At 25.3% G+C, this 14,551-nt stretch overlaps 1 protein-coding gene and 1 long non-coding RNA gene across 2 annotated transcripts in view; one reads left to right on the top strand and one right to left on the bottom strand.

Annotated features, from left to right (window-relative positions):
• LOC105255822 overlaps positions 1-14,551 on the top strand; it is an 80,156-nt gene that overhangs the window by 36,062 nt on the left and 29,543 nt on the right. Inside the window, exon 3 of the long non-coding RNA XR_889553.3 lies at positions 12,613-12,738. This is a non-coding gene — a long non-coding RNA (uncharacterized LOC105255822). The remainder of the gene's footprint in view (positions 1-12,612; positions 12,739-14,551) is intronic.
• Positions 1,769-9,444, bottom strand: LOC105255821 (organic solute transporter alpha-like protein). The gene is made up of 6 exons (XM_011265332.3): positions 9,237-9,444; positions 5,909-6,104; positions 5,081-5,312; positions 4,084-4,240; positions 3,297-3,440; positions 1,769-2,249 (listed from the first exon to the last, which is right to left on the bottom strand). Exons 1-6 carry the CDS (start codon positions 9,325-9,327, stop codon positions 2,059-2,061), a joined length of 1,011 nt encoding a protein of 336 aa, XP_011263634.1. The 5' UTR covers positions 9,328-9,444; the 3' UTR covers positions 1,769-2,058.

Genomic DNA, 14,551 nt, shown 5'->3' with positions numbered 1-14,551 from the left:
AAAGTAAAATAATTTTTTAAATGAAAACTTGTAATAATAATCATCGCGTGAATAAGTCGGTGAAAATACGGAATCATCCGAGAAGGTGATCGTTTTTCAGTTCGATAGAATTAAAACGAGAAGTCCCTGATTTATTCGCGCGGAAATAAGAAAGGTAAAAAACTATTCAATTTCGGCAAATATCTTCGTCTTCTTTTTTCCTGCTTCTCTTCCCCTTCCACGCCTAAGTCGATATCTCCTAAGGAAACTGTTAAATCCATTACGGCTGTAAAGCTCGATCACGATCACGTCCCATGAAGAGGGTCGAGGATCAAGTCTTGAACGGCGAGTTGCATCTTATGTTAGTAAGGATGAGGGGGACAACAGAAAAGGGAGACAGAGAAGTGTGTTTTGTAGTTACAGTGGGCCAGGTCGCAGGTAGGCGGCGAACAGTCCCCTGAAATCGCTCGAAAAATGAGGAGGCGCATGGAGCTCTCGGTTCTTTTTTTGCTTTTTCTTGTACTCAAACGCGATATAATCGTTTGTCCTTTCGTGGAGAGTGGACGTGGAAGAATGACGTGGGGATGGAAGCCACGGAACGACTTGTCTTTGTAACCCCGTCAGTTTGACGATTTCGCCCTATCGTATTTTTGGTGCTGATATTCTGCAATCGACACGTTAAATTTTTTAAAAAGTCTACATTTTATGATAATTAAAATTTAATGATTCTTTGAATATAATGTAAATATAAATATAAATTAGATAATTATAAATATAAATTATAAATATAATATATAAATTAGATATAATCCTGTAGAATTAATATGTCTATTAATAATTTTTTTATATATTAATGTAAAAAAGATAATTTTAAATGAGATATAAATGTATATATGATGTTTTAACGTGGAAAATATTAATATTTACAATTTTGAGCTTTTTAAAAGACTTTACGAGAACAAACGAAGTATGACGTAAATGAAAGGAAAGATCCAGGAAAGAATAATAAGCCTGAAGAACAAACTTTGTGTGAGCTCTTGTTTAAAGGATGTTCATCTTTTTCTGGAAGATATAGAAGAAGACAGAGACATGTAATATATCTTATGGAAACATGTTATTGAAATATTAACGTATATTTTCAAGTATACTGTGAACACGATGACACTTTGGATAAAATGTAAAAATAAGAATAGAGAATACATTATATATTACCTTTTATTTTTCATTAATCTAACGTAATTAAATTTAACGCAATTGGTGATAAAATAATCTTTGTCATTTTATTTGTACATTTCATCTTTCACTCTTTCTCTCTCTCTCTTTCTTTCTTTCTCTCTCTTTCTTTAAGCATTTTTCTATATTTTTGGACATGTTTGGAATGTTTAGAATTTTTTTACAATTAATTTTGAACTTTATTATAAAAACTTTAAAAAATAAAAATCTATAATTATGTATATATGTACATTATATTAGTATAATCTTGCACAAAAACACATATGTAACATACGCATAAACTACTTATAAATATCATATATATTATAATCATGTTAAAAAAGAATTTTAATTTTATTTTTTTATAACTTTATTTTTGTTATTAAAAATAATATATATATATATATATTTATTTTATATTTTTTTCAATATATATTTTATAAAACTCACTCGGAGAATTGCAGAATTAAAGAAAATCAATCGAAAATTGAGTATGAAAATCATCTATCGCAAGCCAAGCTTCACCTTGTATAAGCCTTTTCATAATAACGTTCTAATAATTAATGTTTATTGTGATAAAATTAATAATAATATATACATAAGGAAGCTTATGTAAAGGTAGAGAGAGGATTTGTAAAAATAGAGTTAAAAGTTAAACTATTCAGAAGAAAAACCCATAACATCTCTAGCTCTATATCTACATAATCCCGTTTTACTTGCATTGATTAATATCAGCTTACTCATATCGATCGATGTCTGCTGATTAAAATTTTGTCGAGAAATACGAATTTTTCGTCGATGAGAGTTTTTTTCAATATAAATAATATATACAGTCAACATATTTCTGTGATATCTATTTGAAAAATCTTATGCAGTTGTTATCGCTGAAAGCTGCTTATTACCATCATTGCTATTTATAAGATCTATCTGACCCGTTGTTCTTGGCACTCGATCTATTGCGTCCTGTTCTTCATTTTTTTCCGGATCGACGTAATATACATGTCGAGCAGCGTAACAGAGTAACAGCATTTCGAATAACATTAGTGAGTTATACGTCACTGAAATGAAGAATATCAAATATTAATTTGTTATCTGCTATATTTATTAATCGTGTAATATTTAAAACACATATTTCGCACGCTTTAAATCAATTTATTAATTCACATTAATACATATATTTAGAAAATAGGCTTAAAACGGTTTGAAAATATACTCTTTAATTAAAATTGGAATTGATATAATTTTAATGAAATTGTTAATAATAATATAATTATTAATTTTGCTAGTAATAATGAATAAAAAATATAAATATATATTAAAATACAATAATATAAAGTAAGTTATGTGTCGCACAAAAAATCTTTTTATAATAATCAAGTAAGTTATGTGTTGCATAAAGAGTCTTTTTTACTGGCGATGTGTTATCTTAGTGTCGTTTGGAAGCAAAGGAAATTTATTCTTGCACGTATATGTAACGGATGAATTTTTATGGGAGTCGCGGATGCTGCGTGACGTCTCTGTCTTCTGTGTGAAACGAGTTTCTTTGTTACGTTCGATTATGGGTCCGGAACGCAATGAAAAGAACGAATGTATTCTAAATTAGGAGATAAAGGGTCTTATCATGTTATTTGAAGATGCTACCATGAAATCATTGCTTTTTTATCAGTTTCTGGTTAGAGATCAGATACGATATATTTTAATGAGAAATTAAATGATAAGTGTCGGTCAACGCGATACTTAACGAAATAACATAATCTATGGAATTTCAGCAGATAATTTATTTTAATTAATTTTAATGTTAGAAAATTAATTAATCATTTATATGTATTTTATATTTAATCGCTATTATCATCTACATTTTATTTAATCTCAGTATATAATGATAATGATTCAGATTTCTGAATTAAACAATAAAAACCTGCACGATATGCTCCAGTGTTATTATAATTTTTAATTTAATCGATACTAAAATATTAAATATCGAATTAAAAAGAATATTATTAAATATTAAAATTATCAATTTTCTCTGAATATTTGATTTTCTTTGAGAACAGAATGAATAAAGATAACAACAAATAAACAAAAATGAAAACTTATCTATTTACCATTGGCATAAATTGTCGGGGTGAGAGGTAGATTGCACGGAAAAATACCTGTGGCGGGCAATCCCTTAATAATTACAGCTGCCTGCAGTTTAGAGAACAATAGTAGCAATTGTGACACCAGTGCCTTGAAATGTAAGTTGGCCTCTAAAACAAAAGTAATGTCAGATCATTGATAAATAATTTTTTTAATAGAGAATTTTTAAGTTAGAGAATGAAAAATAAGATTTTTCGTAAATTATTTTCTGTGTTATTTATAATGACAGTAATATAATTGTCATTGTTCGGCAATCAAATATATTGGATCCGAGTTTCGATCTTCGACAAGCGAGTAAATAGTGATTATTTTTTGGATTCGACGCGAAAATTTGAACTGTTATCGCGTAAAAAGCAAAATCATGATTTAATGAAATAAAAACAATAAGAAATATTAGAAAAAAATTAAATTAAATTAAAATTACTAAAAATATTTAAAAAATATAATATATACAAAACATTTTTAATCTTTCCGTTACAATAAATATATCGCAGCAAAGAAAATATATCGCAGCAAAGAGAAAAGGAGTAGTATATTACATTTAATAAAAAAATGTGATCTAATTAATATGTGGTCTATTTATATAACATTAATATAAAACGCTGTGTACTTAACATTTAGAGAAATTTTTGTAAAATAAAAGAATAATAATAGTAAAATAAATGCAAAGTATATGCAAAATACTAAAAATAAATCTTCTGTTGAAATTAAATGATGAAAGAAAACTCTTGAATAAATATGCATGCTTATTACCTGGAATTGTCGTATGCAGAGTCTTTGTAGTAATAGTTAAACTGTATATTCCTAGGAGTATACTGATTACCATGACTGGTTGAAGATATATACCATATTGAGTGGGGAGAGTTGACTCCTCGGTTGCCATGAAAAGCAATATCAAATAGAGGAGACCCTGAAAATTCAAACATTTTTTTAAATTCAAATTTTTCCCAATATTTTTCTGCTGGAATATTTATGATAAATAAATATCTTTATTTTATAAATTATCATATTTATTTTTTATTTAAATTAATTTAAATTATTTATTTAAATTAATAAATAATTGATTAATCATAAATAATTTAATACTTGCCATTAGATATTTTATTCTGTAAGATTGATTTATTTAATTCTAATATTATGTGTGTGTGTTTGAATATTTTCAAGGATATTCATAACTGTAAAAAATAAATGTTAGGGTTATTTATATAATTATTTTATTTTGAAATGTATACGATATATATTACAGAAAATGTGTACTACGTAAAGAAATTCTCTGTTTTTATATATTTCATTTCAAAATAAATATTCTAACAAAGATTTTTGAAAGATGATTAAATTTTAAATAAACTACGCTACACTGTATATTAAAGCTTTTTTTTGTTTCAATTATAGCAGCAAAATTTTAACAGAATAAAATTAACTTTAAATAATCAGTTTTTACATAATTGATTTTAATTATTTTAAATATCAATTCACACATAAATAAAATTAATATAATAAATTAAATCTTTCTTTTTTAAGATTGTGTATTTCATATGCACATTCATTTCAATTGCATATTGTATTTTTTGTATTGTGAAAATTCAAAGGAATGCAACATATGTATATATATATATAAGTAACACTAATTATTATCAATTTTAATCAAAGTTAGGGGTTTAGGAGGTTTAATTATAATAATTATTTAGCGCGAAAGAAGAGCAAGCTAATCGAACCGTAAAGAAGAAGAAAGGGGAGAGAAATTTTTTACCTGGACGATAGGAAGTTGTAAGATCAAAATTCTTAGCCAAGACAAATTGGCATCGGTCATCTGAAGGTTCGGAAAGGGCAGACAGGGCCAGCAGCAACAGGGCCCGACTCGTAGCATCAGCACCGGCGTCTCACTGATCCTTCGGCGACCGATGTCCAGCAAGAGAAGATAAAGCCGATAAAATGAGATTGTTATGAAAATTTGAGTTATCGCCTCGGATAGTAGTTGACCCCTGTCGAAAGACGAACATCATTATTCTCATGAATTTTGCAAAACTAATGTTGATATGACAAAAGATCTTGAGGTGTTACAATATCTATTGTAGTTAATTGTAAATTAGAATTTGCATGAGTAAAATGTTTTTAGGTAATATAAATTTATTCTTTATTTTTTATTTAGATAATTTAATTTTTGTATAGATATTTTTCTAGATTTCTGGAATCCTTGCATTTTAAGATACAAGATCTAAAGTTAAAGATCTTTTTTATATCTTTATTTAAACAATTTTAAATTTTATTCTAAAAAAAGAAACAAAAAGAATCAAATAAATATTGAAATTCAAAAATATGATGTTAAGATAAGATGATAAAATGTTTTGTTAACGATTTATATATATATATATATATATATATATATATATATATATATATATAAGATTATAGAGTTCTGTTTTGACTTTTGATAGATCGTTTAAAATGAATCTAACAGTATGTAAAACGAAAAATAGAAGTAGTGATGCGCATGGCTTTATTTTACACTTCGCTGATAGCAAGTTTCTCTCGGAATTTCGATATTGTCAGAGAATTGCGATAGGCTTTTATTTTTTACCTTGGTATCGCAATCGCCATAAGACTGCATACGCTCGCGACCGGATACACCGATAGGATCACGATGGCATTTCCTTTGTAAAATTTCGAGTCCTTCTGGTAGACGATATTGTGACATGCATCGACAGCGAAGTATATTGTAAGGACTGAGAATATCGATCCGACACTTAGCAATCCGGTACCGAACGCATTTAAACCTGCAAAAAACGAATAATGATTCAAAAAAGAAAATAAAAATGATTGATAATTTTTTTCAATGAAATTCTGCAAATATATTTAACAATTTAAATAATTCTGTTTCTCTGTTTGAATTTATTTTTAATTTTTAAATAATCCTAATTATTTTATTCTTTATTTTTTGCTATTATATAAAAAATTTATATATAAATATTAATATATTTATCATTGTTTTTCTTGTTAAACATTTTAAAATTTTTATTTCAATTTTATCTTGGTTTTCTCGGAGGAAAAATATAAAGCTATTTGATATTCCCCCCTTTCCAGTGACAAAATATCTTATTCCTAATTTCTATATAAATAATTTGCAGTGATTCATGTGATGATGCTTTCAGCGTTAATAAATCTTATTGTTTATAAAATCTTATTGTCACTGTCGGCATTTTTTTATCTTATCTACAGCTAATAATGATAATAAAACTCATATTTAACTGTTTTACGCGGTATAATTAAGAGTTTCATTAATAATGAGTAAAGTGACTCAAAATATTGATGTTAATATGCAGATAATTCCATTACTAAAACATCTAACTTTCCCAAATTGTTGCTAATTCACAAATTGTTTTATCGAAACTTATATAATAATATATCAATTTGATTGTGAAGGCACAAAGAAGCATTTATTGCATTCTTAGAAAGAGAGAGAGAAAAAGAAAAGATCACAAGATTATTATACAATCTTATAAAACAAAAATATCATTGTGATTTAATCTTTTTAAATGGTATTATCTATCACAATTCTTCTGAAACAAAGTAATTCTTATAAGAGATATCTATGGATAGATAATACCATATACCTAAAGAAGATCAGATATTCTATCTAAAATCAATTACAGGTAGTTGATAAGACTATCTAATTTTGATGTCATTTTTACACAATATTCAGGTGTATAAAGATGAAAATAGATAAACAATTTATAAATATCAATAAAAAGTGTATATGTGTGTACATATTGGATATAGAGTTACGGCGAATTGGATAATTGCTAATAGCAACGCTTATTGATAGTTTACTATTGCATTGTTTAAATTCCTCGTTTAATAAACTTTGTGTGCGATGTATAAAATAAATAGAACTGTGTTAACAAATAGTACAATTATTTATCAAAAGTCTGTAAGAATCATTTACTCAGTTTACCAATCGATTATTATCGCCTTGAGACATGTATTCACACTAGCGTGTTATGTTTTGAATATAAAGAGTTTTTGTAAAGCATACGATATACAAGATATCATGGAAATTACTTAGTTATTAAGAAATCACGGATATCCTTGATTTTTTTCTTTCTTATAATGTATTCTTTATATTACACTTTATTATATTATTTATATTTTGTATATTTTATTTATATTGTTTATTTTTCTTACATTACACTTATATAAAAATCTTCTTTATTTAAATTATTTCTATTTTTATATTATATTTTTATATTATTTATTATATTTGTTGTATATTATATTTATTATATTATTATTTATTATATTTATTATATATTATGTTATTATACATTATATATTATATATGTTATATATTATATATTATATTATTTATTAAATTTTTATATTATATATATATATATATATATATATATATATATTTTATACAGTATCTTTATATGACTAATGGAAGCATACGAAGAAGTTAAAAAATACTTTTTACTTTTACTTTATCTTTTTTTTTACCTTAGAGAAAAAAATATGCGAAAGAATAATAGGTAAATTATTTACAGAAGTTATATAAGTTTGGAAATTTTCAAACATGTTCAACTCATACATCTATAATATATAATGACGTATACTTTATGAACTTAGGCACAACTTTCACCAATGCGCTTACATATCGTTTGATGCAAGTCACATTACGTACATTACATGATATCAGTTTCTAGCAGCCGAATTTTTTTATTTTATTTGCAATCTCAAATAAATCTTCAGAATGCATTTTTGTTTTAATAGAAGAGATATTATCGAATAAATAATATTAATTTATATAAATAATTGTTAAAATAAATAGTACATTAATATCATTAATATCATTAGTAAGAGTAATTATAATGTAGTAATATAGAAATTTTTTTCACATATAAATTTCAAGAATTAAAATAATATTATAGACAGCATAATATTTTCTAGTAATTTTTTTTTTCACTGATCGCTCTTTTTTTAATTGCAATGTTATATCAAAGAACTTATTGCATTTTTTATATTTTCTTTTTTAAGTAGAGAGTATAAGATATAATATAAAGATTTTTTAATGAAAAACAAAATATATATTTTTCTATGAAATTTTACCTGTTGTCATGATTTATTTGTTTACATTATAAACATGTATGTAATCTACTTCGTTAAATTTACATTGACGATAAGAGTGTCGCAATAGTTTCTAAGACTTAATTTTATACCTGATAGTATGTTATTGGGCGATTATATTGTTACTTCAAAAAACTCGTAACTAACTCGTTTTAAACGTAACACTTTCTACGACTATTATTTGTAATAATATTTCGAAAACTCAATAATTTAACATTATCCATCACAAAATTAGAATCGATATTTTCTTAATAAGGGAAATGATGTCAAGTGGGTCAATAATCGACGCCATCAAGTAATGGGTCAACATAATTATTGTTTAATAATAAAATTTCTTATTATTACAAAGTTATTAAGAAAATTAGTAATTTACTAGTTAAACAATAACTAAATTTATTATTAATTTATTATTAATTTAATTTAATAATTGGGTTTTCTCACTTATATAATGGTTGATTTTTTATCGTTTTATGTTTAATTAATTTTTCACTAAAACATAGCTATTAAACATTACTAGCATTTTTACTAAAATTACATTTATTATTAATTTTAGTAAAAATGCTATGTTCTGATAAATAATTATTGTACATTAAAATCACTATTGTTTTTATTAGACAATTTTTTTAGGTAATTTTTCAATTCTTGCATTGTTTCATTTATTCAAAGAATATTGATAATTTCATTTGACTCTCTTCCATTTTTCGTTTAAGAAACAAATGCCAATATATTATTTGTACACAAAACTTTTGCGTAATCATAGCATGGACTTTCGAGAAACTCACTTTCTACAAGTTCGATAGCAGAAGGCACGTAATTCGTATCACAGCTTACATCCGTATGGACATTGACGAAGTTCTTTGTGGTGTCATCCATGATTTTTCACTGAATGTAAGGAAAAGAAATTGTTGAATAGTTTCTTACACCGTCGTACAAGACTCGACCGTTCGCTACTCGCGAGCTTGACAAACTTGAAAGGTGTACTCACGAGGTAACCTCGCGAGCAATTTCACACGTCAGAAAGAGAGGGAGTTAGAGAGAGAGAAAGAAAAAAAGAGGGAAAGAGAGATGGTCGCGGCTGCAAACAGTGAGAGTGAGCCCCCACTTTTACTTTGCCGCTACTGGATCACGATGTTGTAATGAATTATTACTTGCAAAAAGTGCATGAGATGGAAAGAGGAAGGGGGAGAGAGGGAGACAATGAGTAATAATAAGACGAAATCTCTTTTCCGTAAACTTTCTCCTTTCCTGCAAAGCTTTCAATATATTGAAAACTTTGTAGATTTTAGATTAGTTTTGCGGAAGATTAAATAAAGATTGAAAAGATTTATATATAGAGCAGAAAAGATTTATGCAACAAAATTTCTTAAGTTAATTAATAATTAGATTAATTTTAAAAAGCTATATATTTAATTTCAGTAAATAGTTATTAAATTATATAGATTTGTTTGATGTAGATTTGTAAATTATATAGATTTGTAAATTATATAGATTTGTTTTTATGCAGATTTGTAATTATGCAGATTTATTTTTTTAGTAAATAGCTTCATATTTAAATTATATAGATTTGTTTAAATTTTCTAAAAAAAATTATATGTAGCGAATTAAAAAAAGAAATTAAGGCATAAAAATAAAATCAATGTTAAAATCAATTTTTATATCTTTTATAATATTATTAATTGAATTTGTTACATTTTCTGTAAAGTTTATAAGTTTTTTAAAGATGTGTCTGTGCATATCGCATCCAATTGATCAGTAATAAATAATATATAAATATATAAATTAGATCATTTGTACAAAGCACATACAGAATACATTAAATTTGGCTATTTCAAAGCCTATTGAAGCCGAATGTTAATTTTCGTTGGCTTAAATAGTACAGCACATAGTTAAAAAGCTTAAATAACACATAGAAAGATATTCGAAAATACTCATATGTATATAACATATCATTATTATACATGTTTATTTTAAAGTTTCAAATGTCACTTGACTTGTTAAACAACATTATTTCAATGAAAGTGCTAGAATATTTGTTTGAGTAGAAAATGATATGCACGTGACCTTATGCGATTTGACTACAATACTTCGCATATGTGGAAAAAATCAAATAATTTGCCTGTCATCATGCCTTGAAATTTAAATCTTCTTATTCATTGTGTAGAACTTCTCATTATTAGAATTTAGAAGTTCTGACTTTATATAAAAAGAATATTGCTTAATAAATAAAATAAAAATTAAATAGGATATTATAAAATTTATTACAATGATATAAATTGCATTTTTAATTGATAACTCTCTAATAGAGAATTTGAGAATGTTTAAAGAAATATTTTTATTTGTGCAAATTTAATTACATTGGATTATATGTATTATATATATCGTAATTATTATATTTTGCAAATTTAATTGATTTTGTAAAAGAACTTTTAAGATTCTTAATTTTGATAAAAAATTTTTTCATTAAGTTATTAATTTATATTGATAATACGAAATTTATTGCCATTATAATATTTTTTGACTTACTGTTAGTAACTCTTATCGATAACTTGTACTGGTTAGCGGTATTTATTGGCTCTGTTCGAAAGAAATTGTTGGTCGTTATGTATCTTCAAATGATACTCGTTACCGACTGATGTTTGAACCAATTCCTCATTAATAGATCTATAAACATAAATATACATAACATACATACACACACACATACATACATACATACATACATATATATATATATATATATATATATATATAAATGTGTTGAAGAGAATGGATTTAAAATTCTTATATTTTTATTTTTGATGAAGTGAATTTTATCTTAAAATACCTTTTTTACAATCTCATATTTATATCTGTTCTTGTAAGATAATATACTATCAAAAAGATTTTGTCTTATATAAAAAGATTTTCTCTTATATAAAAAGATATTTTCATCGTTTTTTTTCTATTAATAATCTTTTACATTGAATTTTATAATTTTTGATTGATTTGTGTGTGTGAAGCTTAGAGAACATGAAGAATCTTTTGAGAATTTAGATAAAACGATGAAACAGATTGAGAATTTAGAGAGAGAAATGAGATTTTTTCTTATCTAATATTAAATTAATAATTCTTTAATAGAATGCGGAGGATTAATCTTTATAGACTTTCAAAATTGGAAGTAATTTTGCTAGGAAATTAGGAAATCAATTTCGTCTTTGATCTTGATAAAAATATACTTGTATATATTTTTATAAACTATATTATCTTTTTTAATCATTAAATATAAATATAATAAGCATGCATTTTGTACTTCTAATATAACATTTTTTTTAAATGTTATATTTTACTGAGATATAAAATACACATTTACAAATATTTCTTGAATTTACAATTTTATTTTTTTTACATGCAACTCACAATGTTATCTATAAAAACCGTAATATCGTAATATTGTAATACTAAAAGGAAAATTTTTGTTTGACTTGAAAAAATTCACATTATATATACGCCTACAATACGCGGATAGTACAAAAAAATTTCGGCATGTCGTTACAGTGCGATTGGGAAAAAAAATTGGAATCCAGAGAAATGATTGATGGCAAGCTCGATGCTGCAATTTCGATTTGTGCATCTGATTCGTTAATATTTTCTTCTGGTCTTTATTGCTTCAGTCGGAACCAGCTGTGATGTAATATATTGCATGTATTCAAAAAAATACGTATACATATATAAATTTATATTTTAATTTAATATAAGAATTAAAATAAAATAAAGTAAATAATTTTTATTTTAGTAAAGGAAATTGCATAGCAATGACATTTTATCTAAGAAGTCGCGCTTTAAGATTTACTAAAATAATCTTACTCTATCTAAGAAGTCGCGCTTTGAGATTAACTAAAATCTAATCTTACTCTAACTAATATAATCTTTAAGTAAAAATGATACAATAATTAAGTCAATAAATTAATATAATTATCTTTTATTTTAATTTTTTATATATAATTTTATATATAAATTTTGAATTTAAATTCTTTAGAATTAATATATTTATAATTTAAACGCAAATAACTATTTTTATTCTCGCTGAAGGATATGTGAAATTTTCATGAAATTGAAATTAATTTATAATTATTTAAATTGAATTTAATTAATTTGCTAACCACACGTCTCTTCTTTCAGTTTTTCGATCGTTATTCGACGGTGAAGGCGGGATGGAATGCCGTTCTTCGGGACCAATATCTTGGTGATGTCTCATCTCACTGGGGGAGAAGCTTGATAAATACTTTTCTTTAAGAAGGAAAAGAGGTACGACCGCAATTTCTCGATTCGGTTTTTTTGTGAGTCGGCCTAACTGATCCAATTAAACGACGCAAATGATATTAAAACATATATAAAGAGAGGAGAAAAAAGCGAATGCGATCGATTGAAATATCAGGTAGATTTATATCTCGCAAGTTCGAACTTCGAAAGGTCTTTCTATAAGGGAGAATCTTTGGGATTCTTGTATGTGTGACCTTGAGGAGAAATATATTAGGAGAAGAGAGGGAGTAAACGGAAGGGGTCGATTCTTTGGACAAATTAAGCGCATGCATGCGAAATTGCTTCCTTTACTTACAGTGCAGCTCGCAAGCTTTTTAAAGGTTGAAGGGCTTATTCGTGAATTTAATTTGATATTTATATGTAGATAATCGTTTCTTACTGTATAATATAACAATCTAATAATAATATATATTTATATGATATATATTTATAGTAATATATTTAATTCTGATTACATATATATGTATGTAAACAAATATATATATATATATATATATATATATATATATAAGAGTTATATATATATATATATATATATATATATATATATATAAAAGAGAAAAAAAAACAGAATTATAAAATCTTTATTTATAATATTTTATATATAATTTTTTTTTATTAAAAATGCCACATAAAAAATTTAAAAATAATCATTATATATTTAAAAAAAATAAAAATAATGTATAAATAATTTTTGCGTAAGATATATTGTATCGTACTTAATAAAATCAATGAATTTTTGATAGAAAGAGATAAAAGTAAAAAAGATATTTTTAGATAGTTTTTATATAAATTTTTTTTTAAATGCGTAGAAGAGTTTCTACGAATATGTGTGTATATGAGAACAATTTTTGAAAAATTTATCTCGATTTTATTGTCAAAGCAATCACGTAAAAACAAAATATGTGAATATAGTAGAAGGAAGATAAATGCAAGGAAAGGTCCTACTGAATTCAAGTCACGTATAATTTTTTGGGAATTATGCATTCTGTCACCTTACTTTTCGTGGAATAAGAATACGTTTGTGAAGACATGTGTACCAATTAAATGCCTAAAAAATATTTGAATACTAACACTGTTACATTTGTTTAGAAATTTTTGATTTATTTCTTTTTACTATATTTTTTAAACAAAAATATTCAATAATTTTTTTTCTATTCTCTATGGAAAATATACTCTCTTCCTTTTTAACTTTTCTACTTCCCTTTTTAAATATATTTTTCTTTAGATTTTCTGCTCAACAATCTTTTATAATGCTTTTAAACCCGAAACTTGTGTATTATATTCTAATTATGCTAACTATTTAATGAATCTACGTAATTTTTCAAATAATCGAAAAAATGAATTGGTGAACTTTTCAAGGTTTTCATGAATTCAAGGTTTTCATGGTTTTCATTAAACAACGAAAATGTAATGTGTCAAATACATACACCACACTATTAATGTTAAAATTAAAATAAGATATTTAACAATATGGTTTTTTTACTATAATTAATTTGGACCGCGAAATATTTCGCTAATATTTCATGTTTGCGACAAGATACAACGAGATATTAAGTCGGTCACGTACAGGCACGATCAGCCTTGACGTGCATAAAAGTGGCCTTTACACTGGCGATAAATATTGAAATCGTATCGATCTCGCGAACCAACCGCTCTCGCACTCTGACATCGTTGACAAACGTGATACATCAACATTATTGTCATTAATAAAATTTTACTTGTATTGTAACTCGAAGTTATATATTTCGAGCACACTTCGGACTTCATTTTTGTTGATAAAATCGCCAGCGAAATA

Source organism: Camponotus floridanus, unplaced genomic scaffold (genome assembly GCF_003227725.1).
Source record: "Camponotus floridanus strain SB8 unplaced genomic scaffold, Cflo_v7.5 scaffold16, whole genome shotgun sequence".
NCBI classification, from domain to species: domain Eukaryota; kingdom Metazoa; phylum Arthropoda; class Insecta; order Hymenoptera; family Formicidae; genus Camponotus; species Camponotus floridanus.
The sequence above is the reverse complement of the archived record's forward strand: the minus strand, read 5'-3'. Positions and strand labels throughout refer to the sequence as shown.